Source organism: Eubalaena glacialis, chromosome 17 (genome assembly GCF_028564815.1).
Source record: "Eubalaena glacialis isolate mEubGla1 chromosome 17, mEubGla1.1.hap2.+ XY, whole genome shotgun sequence".
NCBI lineage: Eukaryota > Metazoa > Chordata > Mammalia > Artiodactyla > Balaenidae > Eubalaena > Eubalaena glacialis.
Window position 1 is genome coordinate 54,391,896 of NC_083732.1, and position 22,466 is coordinate 54,414,361.

At 36.4% G+C, this 22,466-nt stretch overlaps 1 protein-coding gene and 1 pseudogene across 5 annotated transcripts in view; both read right to left on the reverse strand.

Moving 5' to 3' along the window:
• Positions 1-22,466, reverse strand: part of UBR5 (ubiquitin protein ligase E3 component n-recognin 5) — a 142,054-nt gene that overhangs the window by 16,678 nt on the left and 102,910 nt on the right. For 4 of the 5 annotated variants that reach the window (XM_061172198.1, XM_061172195.1, XM_061172197.1 and 1 more), the window contains 20 exons: positions 22,100-22,246; positions 21,884-22,002; positions 21,670-21,796; positions 21,450-21,579; positions 20,169-20,329; positions 19,809-20,048; positions 14,197-14,320; positions 13,454-13,565; positions 12,368-12,499; positions 11,729-11,986; positions 11,186-11,454; positions 10,802-11,013; positions 7,938-8,168; positions 7,379-7,452; positions 5,991-6,163; positions 5,785-5,898; positions 4,651-4,871; positions 3,120-3,240; positions 2,921-3,019; positions 428-671 (listed from right to left, as the gene is read on the reverse strand). In XM_061172198.1, coding sequence (XP_061028181.1) covers positions 428-671; positions 2,921-3,019; positions 3,120-3,240; positions 4,651-4,871; positions 5,785-5,898; positions 5,991-6,163; positions 7,379-7,452; positions 7,938-8,168; positions 10,802-11,013; positions 11,186-11,454; positions 11,729-11,986; positions 12,368-12,499; positions 13,454-13,565; positions 14,197-14,320; positions 19,809-20,048; positions 20,169-20,329; positions 21,450-21,579; positions 21,670-21,796; positions 21,884-22,002; positions 22,100-22,246 — 3,308 coding nt within the window. The remainder of the gene's footprint in view (positions 1-427; positions 672-2,920; positions 3,020-3,119; positions 3,241-4,650; positions 4,872-5,784; positions 5,899-5,990; positions 6,164-7,378; positions 7,453-7,937; positions 8,169-10,801; positions 11,014-11,185; positions 11,455-11,728; positions 11,987-12,367; positions 12,500-13,453; positions 13,566-14,196; positions 14,321-19,808; positions 20,049-20,168; positions 20,330-21,449; positions 21,580-21,669; positions 21,797-21,883; positions 22,003-22,099; positions 22,247-22,466) is intronic. The other variant, XM_061172196.1, reaches the window with a different exon arrangement.
• LOC133077428 (peptidyl-prolyl cis-trans isomerase D-like) lies at positions 16,804-17,413 on the reverse strand (annotated as a pseudogene).

Below are 22,466 nucleotides of genomic sequence, written 5' to 3' on the forward strand. Positions count from 1 at the left end.
CAAGCTCCATCTCACTGGAGCAACTCTGCAAATTATACTTTGAAAAGCACTGTTCTAGACAATAGCATTTTCTTCTAAGTATCTCTACTTATTAAATACAGGGATTGGGGAAATCCTGCAGTTTGAATTTTTATATTACCATAGATCTTAAACCTCCCACTCCCCAGACACTGTAATTTGAGATGAAAAAAAAATAGTACAATCACAGCCATTTATGAAAATAAGTGTGGCAGTAACAGAGCAAACTGGTAAATTGTCAATTATAGTAGTTTAAACAAGATTAAATCATTAATCTAGAATAAAATAGTATAAAAGTGTAAATATACATTAACGTTCTCCCACTGTAAACATATATAACTGTGATTATCATTGTTTCCATTAAACAAGGAAAGAATTTGTATGTGCTCATTACCTGTAGAGTACTTACTTGTATGAGTGCCTTTGTTGGCATTTTGGATACAATCTAGATTTGGCAGTTTTTCATTGGACAAAAAAGCTTGTGCAATGGCTGTATAAAAACTTCGTGCTACACCACTGCCCTCTCCTGGTTCATCCTTAAATGTAACTTTCACCCTATGTACAGCCATAGGTGTAGTAGCACATCTTCGACCAAAGTGATTGTTAAGTTGCCTCATGGTCTGCTGAATAAGAAGATCTCGATCCCGATCAACCTATTAAAACACAACAAAAAGTACTAAATTCAGTGTTGGAAACCACCTTGAAATTTTTCTATGTAAAATCTGAAAATCTAATTTTAGCTTTTCCTTGACAGCTGAAATAGCTACGAAGTATTTGGGTTCTCAAAAGCTTATATTCCAAATAACACTCTGAATCATACAAGAATATCTTACATTAAATCAGGATAATGGAATTTAACTCAATTATAACATTTTCTTAAAAGCTCTACCAATTTGGTAATACAGCAGGATAAATTACAAGTAGATCAAAGTGTAAATTTTTTTTTTTTAAATAGTGAATCCTAGAAAAAAAATCATAGGATATTCCTTTGGTGGCAGAATACCATAGCAAAGTAAAAGAAAAATGACAAACGGGGAAAAACATTTGCACCTTCTATTACCGACAAAGATTCATGCGTAGTGTATATATACACTTAGCATTTCTAAAAAAATTGAGGAAAAAACACTTTAATAGGAAAAATGGGCAAGAAATATCAACAAACAGTTCCCAGAAAAAGAAGCAGCCATAATATATGAAATATATGAAACAAAGTTTAACTTTGCTCATAATAAGAGAAATACAAATTTAAATTATACTGCCTATCAGATTGGCAAAAATCTAAAAATTTGACAACAAACTGCTGGCAAGACTTTGGAAAATCAGGCATTGTTGTGTTGATGTTGAAAGTGCAAAAATATACAGACATTATGTAGAGGTATCTGCCAATATTTGATGAAATTACATATACACATGCCCTTTGACCCATGTCCATCTATCTATCTCAAAGACACGCCAGCCAAATAGAGAAACACACATAAGGCTATTCATCACATCTCTATTTGTAACAGCAAAAGACTGGAAACAAATCCAAATGTCTATCAATAGGAAACCGGTTGAAAAAAATTGATACAGCCATAAAATGTGGTGCTTAACACTAGGTAGCCGGAAAAAAAGAAGGCAGAACATCTCTCTCTATATATAGCTATGGCTTTCTCTCTAGGATATACTGTTAACTGGGAAAAGCATGATGGAGTAAAATGCATAATAGCATGCTCAGGGTGGGAGTGGAGGAGAGAGATGCGTAATGAATACACACACACAGGATTATATATTTTTTGAAAGTGGGAGGGAAATAAGCTAAAAACAAAAACAAACAAAAACCCGAAAGGGGGCAGGGGGAATACAAAGTAAGAGACAGGAATGGAAATTAGATTTCTCTGAATACAACCTTCTTCTACAGAGTTGACCTTGCAACTGTAGATATTTTACACTAATTATGAAACATAACAAAGTCAAAAAAAGGAGAGAGCAATCCCTAAAAAGTGAAAGCAAAATGAACTGAAAGGCCCTAATTGTGTGGAGATGAGATGGTAGGTAGCAAAGCCACACAAAAGGAATTATTTCAAGTGACTTTAAACAATGTACTTTGACTGTACATCTCCAATTGGATATGCTCTAAGAACAAAAACTGCAAATAAATCTTAAGCTATTTTCAATAATCATTTTGTTGGTAGTGGTGTTGATGTTATGATTCTAAGACTGTTGTATGCATGCTGCGGGATAAAAGCAAATGAGTAATTTTATCAGTGTTGCTGGGAAGCTGGATATTATTCAGTTCAGAAGAAAGGAAGTAAAGACTAAAAGGTGAAAATAAAACAAACTTGTGGTCCTAAATCTTGAATTTGAATTAGGAGTATCAGTATGAACTCATGAAATAATTTTCTTCTTCCTTTCTTGAAGGAGCATTTCCTACTAAAGGGCCTAGAAACAATGACAAACCCAACAGGCAGTGAGCAACCTAGAGCCCAGATGATAATCTCAAAATACAATTTCCGGCTAAAAGGAAGCAGGGCTTCTTGAAGAAATGGCTGATTTAAGGTCTGTGACAGAAAATAACAGAAAATGAGACATATCAAAAAGTAAGGAAGTTGTCAAAGATTGGACTCTTTCTAGCCACAGAAAAGATAATTTGAGCATCAATGAAATGAAGCATATCCAAACAGTTTTAATCCATGTGTTCATAATGATACTTAAACGAACAAACCCATTGCTCATCATTACAGGACATTGGGAAAACAACTGCCAGAGATAGCCATTACTCTAAATTTGGTGATTACCATTTATTTTCTTTAAATTTTTAATTACATAGTATATATCCCCTAAACAAAATTGTTATTTGTTTTTAAATTTTATATAAATAGCATACTATATGTATAGGATAAGAAAATCTAAATACCTTTACCTCTAGTGATAAATCTCTTGACTGCTGATTTCTCAGTTTTTCCATTTCTCTACGGAATTTTGATTCTTTTACCTCAAAACCACCCAATTCAGTTAGGATCTTTAAAAAAAACAACAACAAAACAAATGCATGACAGAATTATTCTCTGAAATATGTTCTTATCCGGCAGAATAGAATGTAAAGTGCTCCAAATACATACTGATCCAGGTTCTGCTCCAACATCTTCCATGAATACCCTGCCGAACAGTTCTAAAGAAAGGCGCCAACGTCCTAGCAGCATATCATGGGAAATGACCATTCCCATGAAGCTACACTGTGGCCTGTAAGAAGTTTAAGGGGAGAGGGGGAAGCAGTTTAGGCAACTCTAAAAATTTCCTGGTTTCTGGTCAATAACAGTAATTACTTGGTCTTTTAATATTCTGAGATCTTAAGTAATTCAAAACCACATCCTCTCTAATGGAGAGCTTTTCTATAGCTACTCGTTCCTTGGAGAACTTCTTATTTTTACTCCATTATTCCTTCTGTCCTTTACGTAAGGATACACATCCCCCGGCTGGCTTCTCTCTTCATCTTTAATTTTACCTCCTCTCCTTAAAGTCCAATGTCTGTCTCCACTAGATGATTCCCAGACCCCTCTTTAGTTCACAATGGACCAGAATTTCATTGTGTGAAATATATCCACTTCAATCATACTTAACTCATACTCAACATGGTGAAACTGAATATGGCCTCTTCACCACAGTGACAATGCCTCCTGATTTCTTTCAATAGTACCACCTATTTTCCTACTGCACGGACTTGAACAGATTTTAATTTATTCTTCCCTTGGTCCCTCCAGAGTGATCAAGTCCTTCATAAGTTTTCTTTTCCTAACCATGGTTTCCTTTTCATCCCCAAAGGCAATATTCTACTTCAGCCCCCTTTTTAACAACTAGCCAGAAGGAGTAATAGCTTGTCTCTCCACCTCTAATTCTTCTCTCCCTCAATCTATCTGCTTCTACACATTCGAACCATCTCAGCTCAAATCATATTGTCTCTAGGAAGCTTGGGCCATCCCACTCCCTAATTCTTCCTTGCCTTTTATGGTTGTTAGACTGTGTACATAAGATGTATATAGTTGCCTAAACTAGTTTAACTCCTCCTAAGCAAACCAAAAAGAAAAAAAAAAAAAAGAATCTGACATTACATAACCAAAAATCATACAGCATAAAGCAGACACTCAACAAATCATTAGGTGATTAGCCATACTGAGTCACAGTATATACTAGGCAAGTTTTTACTGGGAAAGCAAAGAACCTACCTCTTGCAAGAGATTTACTAAATGTGAACCTGGCAAAGGAGTGAGCCCAAACAAATGTGAAAGTCACAAATCTATAAAGCTCTTTTATTCACATGCATGTTCCCCTCCCATAGCTGAGCTCCTGCTAACAAGTGTATAATTGGCAATTTGACATGGATATATACTTTAACTCAGTACTGAACGTTAAAAACAGAGTCAGAATTTCTTCAGTAAAAGGAGGAGAAAATCAGAATGCCAATCAATGACAAAACAGTCACAAAAAAACAAAAATCCAGAAAACTCTAATATTTAAATATCTGATTATAAACTAGAAAAACACATAATATTTCATCCTATTATTTATATACAAATAAAATACAAAGAAAATTATAAATTTTCTAAATAAAAACTCTTACAAAAATTATAATAGCCATAAAGTAATAGCAAGTACCTGAAAGATGTAAGAGGTGGCCCTTCACTTTCAGTCAGTCCTATTTCTGCGAGTAAACTGCTTTTCAATTGTGCAGCGAGATCGTGAGCAGATGGCCCTGGTTTTGAACTCTCAGCTTCTTCTGGCACCACATTCTGTTCTTCCCCTTCCTTTTTTTGCCGATTTTGCATGTTCGTTACATTTTTCAAATTGGCAGCATAAGACATTTTAGTTGGAAGAACCTATGAATTTTTACATTTAAATGTTAGATATTAAAAAACAAACTGACTAGATTTCCTTTTCAACTTACTAATACTCCACAGAGATCACATGGCAGTTAAATAATTCCCTTCTGGCACTTCAACTACAAAGATGCAATCTATTTCTTGTCTATCTGATTCCCATGGATGAGCACCAATTCCAGTGCATTTACCAGAGCAGCCTCAGAGAACTTTTGTAAGTATCTTTATAATATCTATGGTTACTTAAGTGTCTTATGTACATAAAATTCTTCTTTATCACTTAGATAATAAAGAAAATTCTATTCAAGTACATGTCTTCTATATGCCTGCTCTTAAATGGTGTTATTACTTTTTCACTGGAGAAACAGTACAGTATAATTTCAGGCTCTCAAATCAGACTTTCATCTAAAAACTAGATCTGTCACTTCACTAGTTGTATAACAACAGACATTCCCACGTGAAATTTATGTAATCTCTCCAAGCCTTACCCATAAAATCAGGATAATAATGTTTTCTACCCAACATGGTTGTGAAGATTAACTGAGACAGTGCCCAGGAGATAGAATTATCCAACAAATGTTAGGTATCATCATTAATATTACTTTATTTATTCCCATTCTAGACTCAAAAAGAAAAGTTACAAGCCAATATTATATATGCTCATATGTACAAAAATTTAAATATTCAGCAGAATTACAACAATCAACTCCGGAACAGGCAAACACAGCAAGTTAGTCTCAAAGCAGACTAATGACAGTGTTGGAATTCCTTTAATTATGTCATAAGGCAAGAATTTCTGATACTTCTGTTATTTGGGTAAATATAATATTCTGAATGCATTTCCAAAAAACTAGATGCTGGGATAAGCATTCAACTCACAAATATTACATTGCGAAGATTTTTACTATCTTACCTCAAGGCAGTTTCTATCCACTGTAACTTCCATTAAGCATTTTCCACTACTGGCAGATGAAGAATAAAGACCCTGACTTGGACGGCCAAAAAGATCCTCCTTTCTAGCATTTGGCTGGAATTTTAATAAAAATATTACAGTTACATTGAACACTTTAAAAAAGTAAATTCAACTAAAAAACCTTAAGGCTGGTTTACGTGAATCACCTGCAACAGATGTGGCTGATCAGCCAGGGGGATGGCTTCAGCTAGAGGCACTTCAAATGGATTTGGGGGTATACACCCAAGGAACGTCATGGAGTCGGAGCGTCGGAAAAATGGATGGTTTTGGCCAGTTTCTGCGGGAAGAGAGTCATCATCCTTATCATTCAAAGTAGCACCTAAACATAAAGAGATAAAATGTTTTTTTAAAAAATTAATTATTGGGGAAGGGTAAAAGGATCTACATCTGCTCAATCCAAAATTCCTGTTATCTCTTTATAAAATTTTAATGCCACTCAAAAACAAGTTGATAGTCCAAAATTTTGATATTTTAAAGTGGTAATTCAAAATACTGGTTTAAAATGGTTACAATGATAAATTTCACTTATGTGTATTCTAACACAATAAAAACTTGCAAAAACTATTAGCAGTAACAAATACTGTTCCATTTTGTATTGGACAGACACTACCCACATCCACCTCTTCTCTCTCTAGAGATTTAGACCTGAATATAGCTAGTTTCCTAAGCATGTTCAGGACCTGGCTCACTGATGACTCCAAAAAAGGGGCTAAAATTTGAGCATTTGCTTACTTCTAAGTTCTGATTCCTCTATAAGAAGATAAACAGAGAAATGTCTGGGCAGCTCATGCATCCCAACAGGAAATCAGCACACCAGCACCAACTCCCATTAATGGAATAAAACTTTTGTCAGTGCTTACAGTATGCTGTGAAAATAGCAGTGAGCTATGGCTGGGTTCTCAAAAAATAGCAGTTAAAGTTAAGTTGTCTTTCCCAGGCCTAAATAAAGTACTACGTGATAAAAAGAAACAGGCAAGCGGACTATTTGACCCCACTAGAAAAGTATTTTAATTCTACTTGAAATTATACCTGAAAGCTACAACTAAGAGTGTAAAAAATCCCCAAATTTCTTGAATTTGGAATATTTTCTCTCTTTTTTATTGCATTAACTGTTGAGTTTTGATGAAATAGGGAGTTATAACTGGTATTTTCCATTTTCTTGACTCAGTCTATTTTGCATCAATATTAGCAAAGGTTCTGCTAAGACTTTATTCAAATGTACGTAGTACCAACACACTTAAGAATAAAGGTAAACATAAAATTAAGAGAAATGCAAAGGAGAGATACAAAGTCAAAATAGAAAAAATACTGACTGTTGAAAAGTTTATAATATTTCTTTAACTCATCCTTATTTATGAAGTAATTAATGCAAGGATATATAAGGAAAAATGGACAGAAAATGCAAGGAACGGGACATAGAAAAGAAAAGAGAAATTCCCACCCAGACAGAAAATAATGAAGTTAAAAAGCTTGAAGGGGAAATACTGAGGCAGCCATTTCTTGAAGTAGATTAGCAGATTTTCTGTACACTAACTTTGATTGGTGTCATCATCATTTTCATGTTCTGAATCTTCATTATCAATACCCAGTTCCAAGAGTTCTCGTGTCCTTTAAAAAGACAAGTGAGTCATTTTACATGAAGTATTTTGTGCTATATGAACAGGAGCAAAGGTGATGCAAAAAATACTGGAAAGGTTAGTTTAGTATCTAACCAATTTCAAACACTGGGATAAAGTTTCAGACGCTGGGAATGGTAGACTAATCAGCCAAATGTACTACAACTACAAAATAGGTTCAACAGAAGCAAAAGGCTAATCACACCAAGAAATAGTGAGTGCTTACACAAACTCTAATAGAAAACATGATAAAACAATCAGGACAAACTACCTCAAAGCATAAAGCTTAACTGGATTCTTAGGTTTCATGTTTTAAGTGAGGAGTAGCTATGGAGAGCGGCTGGATGGACTCAAGCCCACCTGCCCACATGAAATGTTCCTGTTTGCAATGTTCTCCTTACTCCAAAAATCAGACAATGTACTAATGGAGACCACAGCAAGTATTTCTTAAAACAATCTCACGGCAAGTATGGCTACCTTTTGCGTTCCAGCTGAGGTGTATCCAATGTTGTCTGCTGATTCATTGCTTTAATCCAATATATAAGGGCTTGAAAAACATATGCCACATGCTTCAATGAGCAAACATCCAAAACTGGAAGAACATCAGAATGCTCATCATTATGAGACCGCATTAAAGACAGAGCATAATTTAGGAAGTCGCCTCGAGCAGACATCATTCCTTGACGGGCACTAAGCAATGTGGCACGTCTATAGGAGTACAAAGAAATGAAGACGTTTACAAAAAGAACACAAATGTGAAATTTACCACTGTTATAAATATGCAAAATTAGGAACTGAGACTACCCATAAATAAAAACTCATTACGCCTGGGCTCTGCCTTAGAAATATAACCATTGTATATTATTTACAGTACTGTATACATTTATAAAGGAAAGAAATTCCAGTGTCCTCTGGATTGGCAGAAGGTACTCCTTCCCTAGAGACAATGGTTCTCAAACTTCAGTGTCCACCAAAATCACCTGGAGGGCTTGTGAAAACAGGTTGTTGGACCCACCTCTATAGTTTCAGTAAGAATGGGTTAGGGTAGGACCCAAAATTTATATTTCTAACAAGCTCTTAGGTGATCTTGATACTGCTATTCTGGGAACCACACTTTGAGAACCTAAAAGTGTGCCTAAAATGACACCAAAGGCACAAGCAACAAAAGAAAATAAAGAGCACTGGACTTTACCCAAATTAAAAAACGTATGTCCTTCAAACAACACCTTCAAGAAAATGAAAAGACAATCCACAGAATGGGGCATAATTTCTGCAAATCCTGTTATCTGAAAGGAACTTGTATCCAGACTATATAAAGAACTCATAAAATTCAATAATAAAAACAGAGGCCAATTAAAATGTGTAAAACATCTAAACAGACATTTCTCCAAAGATACACAAATGGCCAATAAGCACATGAAAAGATGCTCATTACCATCAGCCATTACAGAAATGTAAATCAAAACCACAATGAGAAACCACTTCATACCCACTAGGATGGCTATAATCCAAAAGACATATAATAACAGGTGTTGGCAAGGATGTGGAGAAATTAGAAACTTTATACTCTGCTATTGGGAATGTAAAATGGTGCAGTCACACTGGAAAACAGTCTGGCAGTTCCTCAAAAGGTTAAAGAGAGTTACCACATGATCCAGCAATTCCACAACTAGATATGTATACCCAAGATAATTGAAAACACATTATCTACACAAAAAACTGTACACAATCTGTTCATAGCAGCATTATTCATAATAGTCAAAAGGTGTAAACAACCCAAATGTCCATCAACTTATGAATGGAAAAACAAAATGTGACATGGAATACTAGGAAATAATGTATTGATACATGCTAAACATGGATGAACCTTAAAACCATTATGCTAGGTAAAAGAAACCACATATTGTATGATTCCATTATATGAAATGTCCAGAATAGGCAAATCTATAGAGACAGAGAGTAAATCAGTGGTTGCTTAGGATTAGAAAGTAGGGGAAAACGGGAGGTGACTGCTAATAGGTATGGGGCTTCTTGTGGAAACGAATAAAATATTCTAATATTAATTGTGATGATGGTTGCACAGCATACCCAAAACTGTGGACCTGTATACTTTAAATGGGTGAACTGTATGGTATATGAACTACATCTCAATAAAGCTATTATATTAGAGTGAGAGTGGGAGCAAGACAGAAAAGGGAACCCTATCACCAGTGAAAACCTATTATCAGATATCTGTGTTCTTTGGCGTGGTGACTAGCCTAATGAAGACAAGGCTTGTGTCTGCTGGTGGAGCAGGCTTCCTCGGACAGGAAAGCTGCTGCCTCTCAAGTCTTTATCTCTAATCCAGGTCTCTTCGCCAGGCATTCAATTTTGCATACTAAACATTTCCACTAAATCCTCTCCCAGTTCTCAGCATGTTCAAAAGCAGGTATGTCCACTCTACTCCTCTAGATTTTTCTTTTAATTTTCGTATTAGTTATTCAGAATCTACATTCAGAAGATGTAAATTCTGCCTCCTCCCTGCTCCATCCCCCAACACGGCCCTAAGTTCTGTTTGTATGATTTCAGCACTCTCTCCTCACTGGCCTTCACTGCCCTATTTTGGTAACTATTACTTCTCTTGCAGACTCCAACCATAGTCTTGTTAAATTTCCTAAGTAGTCTCCTAGACCCTTGTCTTTCCTCCATTTATGGTCCACCCAAAGTAGCAAGGTTGTTTAGCCTGAGCCAAAGCTAGAAACAAATTCTAGGACTTCGACTTCAGGGATGGGACATTTTCACTATATAGCACTGCCACTAATCTAGTTTCAATGTTTGGGCTAATTTCTAGTCCTGAAAAAGGTCATTTTATAACTGAATAGAAAGAACACAATAAATACATAAACAAATATACTTTAATTATGATTCAACAGGCTGGAGGAGGTAGAAAAAGAAATTTGATTTTAGAAACCAAAGAGCAGCTTAGGTAATTACACAGACTTTCTCCTTCCCAAGTACAAAGTATATTCATATTTAATCATGGTCAAAATAAGTCTTTCTATGAATATATGCCTTTCAAGGGGAGAGGCCTGGGGAATGAGACAAGGCTGTAGACCAACTACTTCAAAAATGAGAAGAATTTAGTATCAGATTCCTACAACATGAATGAATTTTTAAAAAATAGCTTGGATTATAACTTATTTTGCTTCAACTACACAACAATTTAAAAGAAGTAATGCAAGGCACGTATTTCCTCCTTTACAACAGAGTGAGGTCTTACGTAATAGCAATCAAAAAGCTCTAAACTTCTAGGCTCTAAGGGTTCTGTCTAAACATACAAGCATAAACAAAGAATTTCATACCGTCTGCCTTCAAGCGTTCGTAAACTAGCCTCTTCTCGTGCAGTCATCCTTTCTCTGCGAGCTGAGTTCTGAGAAGCATGAAGAGGATGATTGGGATGTCCCGGATCACCAGCAGATGCTAATGCAGAACCATAACGTAATTGAGCTTCAGTAGAATCCATAATACTGACCATCCAGTTCCAAGTGGGAATAAGCTTTTCTTCTACATAGTTCTACAAAGACCAAACTAAAACAGTTAAAACTATCCAGATAAAGTTAAGTTCGATAGAGTAGTATGATATAGACATTTAAGTACTTGTAACATTAATTCCCATTATACTGGAATTCTCATAACAGACAGCCAAAAAATATATTTGAATGAGTAACTTTGCAGTGGTTTCATACCTGTAAATTTACTGCATCTTGGTAAGTCAATTTCACAGCTGCTGGAATCTGAGAGTATACTAGGTGATTATACTTAGGAATAAGCCCCATCAAATCCGAGATTTGTCTGATGACAATGCTATAAGCCCTGGCTAAACTGCTTGCAGATGTTAAGTAGCTGCTGGCATTGCTAGCTTCCAAAGCAGCTGCTGCAGCTGCAGCACTCGTGCTGATGGTACCACTCCGGCGTAAGTTGGAAGGATCAATATAAATCAAACCTGCTGAACTTGCTATAAGGGAAAAAAAAAGGACAACCACAATAAGCTAATGTTAGTTGCTAATTGTGTTTCACTAACACTGTATATATTTAAATAAACTAAAAGATCAATTACATTAGTAAATGTGGTAAATGAGCATTTTCTTAAACCACACTAATTTAGGGAAGAGAATTTTGTATTTGAACTCAGCAAATCAATGAAGAACTATTCTGAAATTATTTAATTTGTTCTCTAGAGGAACATGCATAATTTTTAAACCTTAGGAACACCAAGTTTACAGACTTGCCTGCTGGTGTGGATGTGCTAGAAGGGGCTGTGCTAGCTGCCCGCTGGTGCTGGGTGTTGCGGACAGCCCACTGCATGGAACGGGGAGCTTGGGCAGCACCGTTGGCATGGGAGCTATTCGTGGTTCTCTCTAATGGCTCATCAAGCATAAAGGTCTCCTGTTCTATGTCGTCACTCTGACTACTGCTGCTATCAGAATCACTCGAGTCATTTGATTGCGAATCATCTTCAGAAAAGAAGGCAGGAACACTGCTTGCACCTAAGTTTTTAATGTTTAAAACCAAAATCATTGTGAGTTTGTTGGTATCTAAAATTACAGTGTACCCCCGCATTCAGGAAAATATACATATTAAACAGAATGCCAGACCGTATCCAATAGTCCACAAAACCCATCATTGAAATAGTTTAACTAGAACTCTTAAATGAACCTTAGAAATAATCCATTATTTAAAAACCAGAAAAGCAAAAAAAAAAAAAGTCATTGAAATAATAATCTTCTTCACTAATATCTATGGAGAAATGGATGAAGTTAACAAAAGGGTTAGCTACCCCTGTGCATATTATACTGAGCACAGTATAACCAATTCTACACACACAGCCTTAGTATAAGCAAGAAAGTTGCTAAGAGAAGGTAACATACCTGCTTCTGAGCCAGCAGTTGCTGCAGTGACAACACTTCTACGCCCACTAGCATTATCTTGGTTGCTATGGTTACTTTCACTGTCACTTTCTGTTTCAGCTGCTGCTAACAAGTCCAGCTCCATGTCACTCCCTAGCAAATATATTTAAATAATAAGAAAAGGTACAAACTCACTGTGGATCAAGTCAGGCTGATAAGCTAGAATATCGTAAGGGTGGGAACTGGGAGGGGTCGGGGGCGCAGAGAGAAGTGATAACTACTAGAGTATGCACGACTGCCCGCTTAGCAGAAGAATGACCAGGTAAATTATGGTACTCAGTAGACACAGATTCAAAATCTGGCCTGCACAGCCTTAGGTAAAAAATGTTAGGCAGGAGTACTCCAGCCAGTGGACAGAGCTCTGGTAGCTCCACTGCTCCATTTTCATCTGTTTTACATATTGGGATTCCAAGAGGGGAAGGTTAAACATGTGTATCCTTTGTATTTCACATACACGTCAAAACATATTAAGTTATAAATTTTCAACATGTGCAGTTTATTGTATGTCAATCATACCTCAATAAAGCTGATCCCCAAAAGTCCATCCTATGGCTACTAATAAGAATGGTTATGATGACTATGTAGCAAAAAGGCCAAAGTCAAAAAACAAAGTAAAAAAAATTTACACATACAATATCTAAAAGACATGCATGGGAATGGGGCAGTACAGGGGAGGACTGAAAGTGAAAATACAAACTGTTAGCATCTGGGTGGGATTATGGGTTATTTATTTTCCTTTTCTCTAATTTTCAAATGTTATGTGGTTATGATTATTTTAATTTCTAAAAGCCTTTTAAGAAGAAAGTGTAAACCAAAAGGTAAAAGGAAAGAGGATACATTATTTTCTACATGTAAATATATAAAAGTATATATATTTATGTCTACATATGTATATAGCTACCTCCTCAAATTCTGATACTACAGAATCCCCTGGCATAAATATGATGAACATTTCACTACACATCAAATACACTTTTCTCTCTATTAATATCTCTTAAAAGTACCCGACTTTCTCATACTGAATGATTTCTCAAATAACCTGCATACCGTCTTCATCATGCTCATCGTGTTGTCCCTCTGCCTCAGCATTTTCTTCCCCATGTTCTTCCTGTTCATCATGATGATCCTCTTCTCCAGCCACACCCTCCACCACCTCAACCTAAATCCAGATCTTATTTGTAGACCATCAAAGTACATAATAAACCCACATCTCTACCAGTACTTCTCCACGGCATTTAGTAAACTAAAATACAAAGATCCCTAACTATAGGGAATTGTAACACTAAGCAGTTTTCAAAATTTTCAGTTGCTAGTGATACTTTGGTATCAAAAATTAGGCCCACATATCCCAAAGTTTATGATTACTGTCAATACACAGAACCTTAAAATTAGAAGTATAAAAACTGTATTGGGAGTATATGTTTTTTTAAACTTCTGCAATTATAAAATTTATATAATATGCAGTACCCTGTCTACCTTCGAATACATTGCACAAAACTACTAAAACCTTTTTTAACATTGAGAATATCTTTTCTATGAACCCTTAAGTAGAACAAGTTTATGTTTCTAATTTTTTATTATCCAGTAAATCAAGGATTACTAACATATTTTAAGATGTATAACCACAAATGAGAACATATAACAAAAGTCTAAAAGGTGGAAGCATATACATGTAAGCTATTATTACCAATAGTAGTTAAGCTATTATTAATAAACTTCTTGTGACTACTTTCCCCTTCCCTCCCAAATAAAAGCCTCTCATCTACCACAGTTAAAACAATTAAAACCACCTCTTCCACATCTGCCGAAACAATATCATCCTGTTCTTCATCTCTGCCCCGAACAGGCTGTGACTGGCTGATGCGCCTCTGCTGTGGATTCCGGATGATGTAGGATGACTGCGATTGACTGGAGCTGTAAGGAATCAGGTTATGAGCACACTGCTGCCACACCTCTGATATACAGCTCAGACGTTTATGCTTCTCAGTGTTATTCAACGTGATTCACTTGCTAGGATGCTATTTTAAATCTGACCTAAAATTTCTTGGAAACCGACAATAATTAATCTATGGTATATCAGATAATATGAACCCCAAAGAAATCATTTTACCAGAGATTTAACTTATAAATCTCAGAATTGTTTTTACTTTTTAGTAAGTCATTTCAAATCTGTGTTAATGCACATACTTTTATGAGTCCTTCCCACTGAAGCATTTCTACGGGGAAAATTTTTCCTTTTCCACTGCTAAACCTTTCAACTTCCAAAGGCTCTGAAAAGCAGCATTCATCCACTAATGAAAGTGTGCTGTGACCTACTCTTTTTAAAAGACTTGACTGACATGACCTACTCTGCATCAGCTTATTAACCACTGACCTGCTGATGAGTATTGGGAAAAAAATAAGTTCAAAGGTATGATTTTAAAATAGAATCATAACAAAAGATGACTGGTGGCAAAATTTCACTTTCTTAAAAATGTGACTTGGAAACAGCCAAGAATGGACAGATGCCTCCGTTATAAAAGAGGAGAACCAGAGAATGCAGTTTAAAATGCAGGTCAGAGATCAGAAGATGGTTGTTTAATAACCCTGTGACCTAACTATTATTCTTTATTTACAGATTAAGAAACACAGTCTAAAAGAGATGAAAGGACCTTTAAGTGTTTACACTGATAGTGTTCTTTCCTTACCTCCGCGGCTCTGAGAAATGAAAATCAAACCAGTTACACGTGAAAAGTCAACTTAGACACTCTGCTTTCAAATAAACAGAAATTTGCTGTTTAATACTAGAAATTTAAGTAACTGGTAATTCAGACAGTGGATTGAAGAGGCTAAAAGAAAATCTGAAGAGATAACACATGGTAACTGGTCTTAATTCAGTGATCACTTTATAAAGTATAAATATATCAAAGCACTGTGTTGTATACCCAAAACTAATATTATATATTAATATTTTTGAAAAAGGGAAAATATAAATAGATAAGGCTATTTCCAAGCACTAAGATTTCAACATTTTCAATATTAAAAAATAAAAGTCAACATTATGTCAAGCCAGTCAATGAGTATTTCTTCTTTAAAAAAACAGCCTGGAACAAACATCCACGAGACCAATAGTATTCTCAAAGTAGTTACTTTAAGAAGTTATGAACTTAGTAGGTAGGATACCGCCAATACACAGAACATATTGTAACTCCCCATTTAGAAATGAGCTTCAGTTTTCTTCACACCATGATTTAATTTCTTCCCCACTTCCTGGCACAATGAAGCACCACAGTCCTGAAATCCAGTCTAACAGAAGTTGTTAAAATACTTTCAAGTTTTGGGGACTCCTATTTCCAGCAGTTTGCCAGATTGTGCAGAGAAATCCCTCTTGCTACGGAACACCTAAAAATACTAAATAAAATATTTAAACAAAAACAAAGCACAACTATCCTAGTGATAATGGTGCCACCATTTACACCAGAGGTATCTGCTGATGTCTCTTAGGCTAGAGTTTCAGGAGCCATAGATTTCACAGGAAAAGGTCTGGGGTCTAAGCAAAGTAGAAGTTACGTCATAGAAATCCCCTCCTTTGTCCCCCCTCACATACATAAAGCCAAATATAAATCAAGAAAGAGCAACAGGTTTCAAGAGGTTTACCTACATCAGCCATGGCTAGATGGGGACAGGAAAAAGTCTCTTCAGAGAACTTCTGATTACAAGGCGGCACCCGTGAGAGTTTAGGACTGCAATTTGTGCTATGAAGTAGGGTGGGCTTCGGTGTTGGTTAATCCAATGCATCAACACTATCAGTAAGCACAAAGCAGCAATTTCTCTCTCTACTCTGCCATCTAATATACAGGGATATAGGAAAAAGGAAAATATCTATCTAGAATTACCTCCAAATATCTCTAAACTTTAACAGCTGTGTGACCTTGAACAAATTATGTAACTGCTCTGAGCCTCAGTTTCCTCACTTCTAAAATTAGGATGATAGTGGGTATCTATTAGTTATTGGGAAAATTAAAAACAGATTTTAGATTAAATACATATATGATGCTTAAGAAAGTTCCTCGAGTTCATACTAAAATTTCAGTAACCGCTGTTATTATGAGATGTGGTTCTCTTTTTCTTTCTTTTTTTTTAAGTTTTCATCTGTTTATTAAAACAAGATGTGTCTAGGAGTTTAAAATACACTGGACACCATTATCCTTTGTGAGTAATGCAGAGAGCCATTTAAAATGAAATCAACGTCACCATATTTTGTAACACTGGTCTATTAAGAGTGAATCCCTACCCACATTCCTAGACTGTAAACAATGGTAGAACACATTAGGGATCATACATAATAGACAAAACCCTTAAATTGTCTTATTTGCTTTATATAATCAATGCATATTTAAGCAAAACTGAATTCCTTATTAAGCAAACATTTTTGCATAAGCTGCCTTCTCTTTATCTTTATCTTTCTGTGCCTTTATCTTTTGCTTGACTTTCAGCAATTCTGCCTGGATAGCTTTATCCTCTGGTGCTATCTCCTGAGCTTTCTTAAGATCAGCCAATGCTTGATCATATTTCTTTTAGTCCTTTCCATCCTTGGGCTCTACGGTACAGTGCTTTGTTATTTGCTGGATCTATTTCAAGGGCCTCCAAACAACTGTCGACTGCTCCCTGCCAATCGGACATCTTCAGTTTGCAAGCGCCGATATTCAGCACACAGCTCAAAGCGACAGGCTGCAGCTTTGCTCTACTTGTGTTCTCAGTAGCAGCCTTCGAGCCTTCCACATACCTTAAAACTTTTGTGTATATTTTAATGGCCATCTCCCAGTTCTGGGATTTGAAAAAAGTATTTCCAATGTTTTTTAAGTCTTCCATTATTAATAAAATTTTATCTACATCTTTTAAATCTATGTCTACATCCTCGGGGAAGTCTGGATGACTGTCACCAGATCCATCCTTTGGGAATATTCCCCAATCATCCCCTCCCTTCAGTTCTCCACATTCTGCAATAACGCACCATTTGGCAGGTAGAGTAGAAACAGATTAATTAATAAGGACAGAAGAGTTTTAAAGAGGTGGAGGGAAGCAACATAAAAAAGCAAAGCTATTCAACTCAAGACTTTACACTCAATGGAGTGATATACACCAGCGGTCCCCAACCCCTGGGCCGAGCACCGCTCCTGGTCCGTGCGGCCCTTTAGGAACCGGGCCCGAACAGCAGGAGAGGAGCAGGGAGTAAGCAAAGCTTCATCTGGGGCTCCCCACTGCTCGAATTACCGCCTGAACCATCCCCCCCAACCCCCCACTACCGGTCCGTAGAAAAACTGTCTTCCACGAAACCGGTGCCTGGTGCCAGAAAGGTTGGGGACCGCTGATATACACCATCTACCATCCAAGATATGGGAAATCCCAGAGACTGGTCAAGTGTGTACTTTTTAATACATTCTTGGAACACTGGTCAAAATACACTCTTATGAGGAGTGATTGTACTTTATTACAATGAAGGACTTCTATATTATATCAACAGTTGTAGAAAACATTAGCACTATTATCTCTTGATTATCATATGAGACCTTCTGGGAAGACATCAGAGATCGGCCAAAGAACCAACCAAGAAGAATGAAGAGGAAAGTTTAAGAGTGCACAGTATTTTAATAAAACAACTAAGAAGCAGGGCAAGCTGACAAAAAATCTTGAAAACAGTAGGAACAGGCTATGGGCATTGTTTATAGATGAGATGATCCCAAAATCTCTTCAACAGATAAAAATTTTTATGTTCTGGAACAAAACCAAGGGAAGGGTACAAAGAATTCACCAGGTGATACCAAGTAAGTAAATGGGGGGCTCCTCACAGGGCCTCAGGATCAGAAGCATCGCATGAACACACAGAGGAGGTTCTGCTCGCAGAACCACTGCATAATGAGACACGTTAGGCAAGTCTGAAAACATACAGCTTGATTTATTACAGTTCTCAGCAAATCCTGGAAGTATATCAGTGACAAGGCTACCATTGGAAAACTTTTATAGACAAACCTGGACTTTAGATTCCAGGGTGTCCTAGGAGACCAGACAATAAAAGCAAACTTGGGATACATACTGGCATCATATGGAGTAATGATGAGAATAATGAGAGAGAGCAGACACTCAACAACAACACAGATGAAAACCAAAGAACAAGTCTTGGGAACTGGCCCAAATACTAAAGAAGGGCTTTATTAACACACAGTTGTTTTCCAGAAAAGAGGAATAAGGGTCTTCAGCTCCAAAAGATCCTTATTAAAACACTAGTAGCACATGCACACAATAACAAAATCAGACTTGAGAAAACCAAATAAAATATACAAATATTTGCGAAAGACCTCTAAAACCTTGCAACTCAGAAGTGTGGCCCCTAAAGCAGAAGTATTGGCACTGTCCTACCTGAAAGTTCCTAAGAAATACAGAATCTCAGGCCCCACGCAGACCTCCAGAATCAGCCTCTGCATTTTAATAAGATATCCAAGTGATTTGCATGCATATTAAAATTTGAGAAGCACTGTGATAAAAGACACCAGAACATTTTAGTTTCTAAACATTCTGACTCAGCAAACTTAGAGCCTAGTTAGGGAAACTATCAAACAAACAGAAAAATGAGATTTAAGAATATGTAATCTTGGGCTTCCCTGGTGGCGCAGTGGTTGAGAGTCTGCCTGCCAATGCAGTGGACACGGGTTCGAGCCCTGGTCTGGGAAGATCCCACATGCCGCGGAGCAACTGGGCCCGTGAGCCACAACTACTGAGCCTGCGCGTCTGGAGCCTGTGCTCCGCAACAAGAGAGGCCGCGATAGTGAGAGGCCTGCGCACCGCGATGAAGAGTGGCCCCCGCTTGCCACAACTAGAGAAAGCCCTCGCACAGAAACGAAGACACAACACAGCCAAAAATAAAAATAAATAAATAAATAAAATTAAAAAATAAAAAAGAATATGTAATCTTATAACTAGAAACATTTTTATTATTGAATTGTTTTAGCCTTATCCTATATAATATGGTTGTAGAGAATATTTTTAAATGCCACCATTCTGGTTGTTATTTAGATTATATAATAACAAGCTGCCCCCTAACCCAAGGCTTTGGACACAGAGAAAGTTAACAAGGCTTTGCATTCTTCAACTTGGCCTTATAGCAGGCTATATTTAAAGATAAGAAAAACCAGAAAGTAATGAAGTACAGAAGTCTAAAGTAAACTTTCTTACCAGATTACTTTACTGGCATAATAAAAATAGTGCTTTTCCAAACAAACAAACAAAAACCCCACAACTATAGATCTATTACTTTAGATGTGTAGACACATGTAGTTTTTAAAGTGCTTATGCAAAGGTTTTAGTAACATTTGTGACATTTCCAGAGAAAGAATTAATCAGAATCTGTTACCAGACAGAAATTTACCTGCTAGACTGATCAGATGATGGTCGTGGTGGCAGTGGTTCCACTGAAAATAATTCCTCGCTGCCTTGCATGGCATCTATGCTGGTACTTGCCAGAGTAAAAGGTGCAGTTGGACGAGCAATACCCATTCTGACAGGAACAATCAGTGACTCTGCTACATTGCACAATTCTTCTACTGCGTAAGGTAACAGTGCTTGGAATACACGCTTACATTTTCCAATTGGTTGTGGAATAAAGTTGCTAGAGCAAAAAGGGAAATACAGGAATCTTCTGAATCCTTTCATATACAAAATTTTATCACTATCACAAAAAAATGTGAGCAAAATTATATAGAAGCCAAAATAAAAAAGAATGCCTTACTTTTTCTTTTTAGATGAAGCCATTTCCACACTAAGAATGACAAAAACTCTTGCAACTGATCGCAAAAACCTCATTGTCACAGCAATAGCTTCTTCTCTACGTCCCGGTGTGTATTTGTTTTGGAGTTCTTTCACTAGTGTACCTAGTAGAGTATCTAAAAGCTTTAAAAATAGTAATCCACTCTATTAATGTTGAGACGTCTCATAAGATGTTTAGACATTCATAAAGGAAAACGTTCTAACACTTTTTCGATATTAACATTTCATAATAAAAACATCAAAATGTATTTAACCAAAACAATTACAATGTCAGTGATTAATTTATGCCACATGCCCACCACAACTACGCTTGACCTACAGTGGTTCTCAAATGTCTGATTTCTTGTTTTTTAGTCTCAAACTCCTATGAATATCAATTACTACTTAGCAGAACAATACCTAATATATCAAATCAGAGAAAGAATATATTTCACTTAGTACAGGGTACTTACCAAAACATCAATCAGAGTAGACTCAAATATTTATATTAATATATTCATAATCCCATCCCTCTCACTTAACCATTACTTTCTAGTCACATTTCTACACATGGTGTATCATAAAGTTACGAATTACAGAGAACACCCAATTCCACGTTGTTTTCCCTGTTGTTTTTTAAATGTTACTTAAAATAACCTTTATTTTTAAATCACTGCATTACATTTCAGTAAGTGGTTGACTTGAGTCAATAGTCCTCTATTATTGGATCCATAAAAGTGTTTCTGTTTTTCAATTTTGCATTATTATTCTGTGACACAATTTTTTCTTTCTCATATTGTAGATTATTTCTTTATGAAAACTTCTGAAGGCAATGTTAGTTTTATGGCTCTTGACACTGACAAGTTGTTTTCCAAAGGAGTACCAAATGCAATGCCACCTCATCAGTGTCCAAGTCTCATCAGCACTGGGTTTTATAGTTTACATTCTTTTCTAATTTCACAGCAAAAAGAGATATTTAAAAAAAATTCGCACTGAGTTACTATTAATCTTGAACACTGCTTCATACATTTTTATACTGTTGTATTTTTAATACACTCTAGGATTTTATTTAGAATGAAAGAAGGAGCTTTCATTGATTGATCTAAAATGAGAAATTTAAATCACCCCCAAAATTCCATTCCCCTTAATGTACTATTTAATTAGAGCTTATTGGTACTTGGGAGCTTGGATTAGTAAAATTATGGGAAACTACGTAAAAAACATCCTTTTCATGTGCTTGTAAATAACTATTCAAAGGACTTACCAAAATATCTGCTGTACACTTGACTATAAGGCAGTGAGTGAAACAGTCCAACCGAATTGTGCCACTTTGCTGATTGAGGTATACTTGCTCTTCTGGCAAAAGATGGCCTATCCTGCTGCTGGCACTGAGACTTGAGGGGAAAGAAAGACAGAATGCACTGTAATCGCCTACACTAACGTGGGAAATAAATTACTCTAAAAAAATTTTAATGAATACATACGGGTCTTTATTCTCCTGTGACCCAAACATAATCATAGATTTCAAAGCATTCCAGTCCTGTAGAACACGCTCCAAGGCAAGCTGGGCAAATCTTGGGGGTTCTAAATCATGATCAGGCATATCTGAATCTAAAAAGAAAAAGAAAAGAAATAGTGGGTAAGGCAGAAATAAACATACTGCTTTTCCTATATGTCATAACTGTCAAATTAATTCACCTTCAGGATTGGCTGTTTTTCGGTTACGATCCTCCCTGATTCGAGGAGGTCTGTACTGGCAATGCTCTACTGTCTGCCTCGCAACTGTCTGCACTAAAAAGAGTAAGAGGTGCTCTCCCCTGCAAAACAGCACAGTGTTATGAGGAGGGGGAGAGGCTACTTACCTATGCTGTGCTTTTGCAACTCTATTTATGTCCTAAAAATCCCACTACTTGCCTGCTATTTGGCAGAGTGACCAAATTAGTAGCAGTGAGCAGGCGATAAAGTAGATCAAGCCGAGCAGATTTCTGTCCAGCAATTAGAGTTTTACATTTACATTTCTCCCAGCAATCACAATAGGCTGTTGGTGATGTCCGTTTGAGTCTAGAAAGAATTCATACACAAGTACAAAAACAGAAATTTAAAAAAAAATACGAAGGTCTATATACAGAGGCGTTAACTCATTAAAACTCAACAGAACACTTGTTAACTTTTAAATGCAAAGTGTAACTGTTAATGCAACAAGAAGGATTACTTTAGTGGTGTAAAGTCTGTAAAGCAACACATGAGAAGAGGTATCTTAACTGTCTTGTCAACCACCATT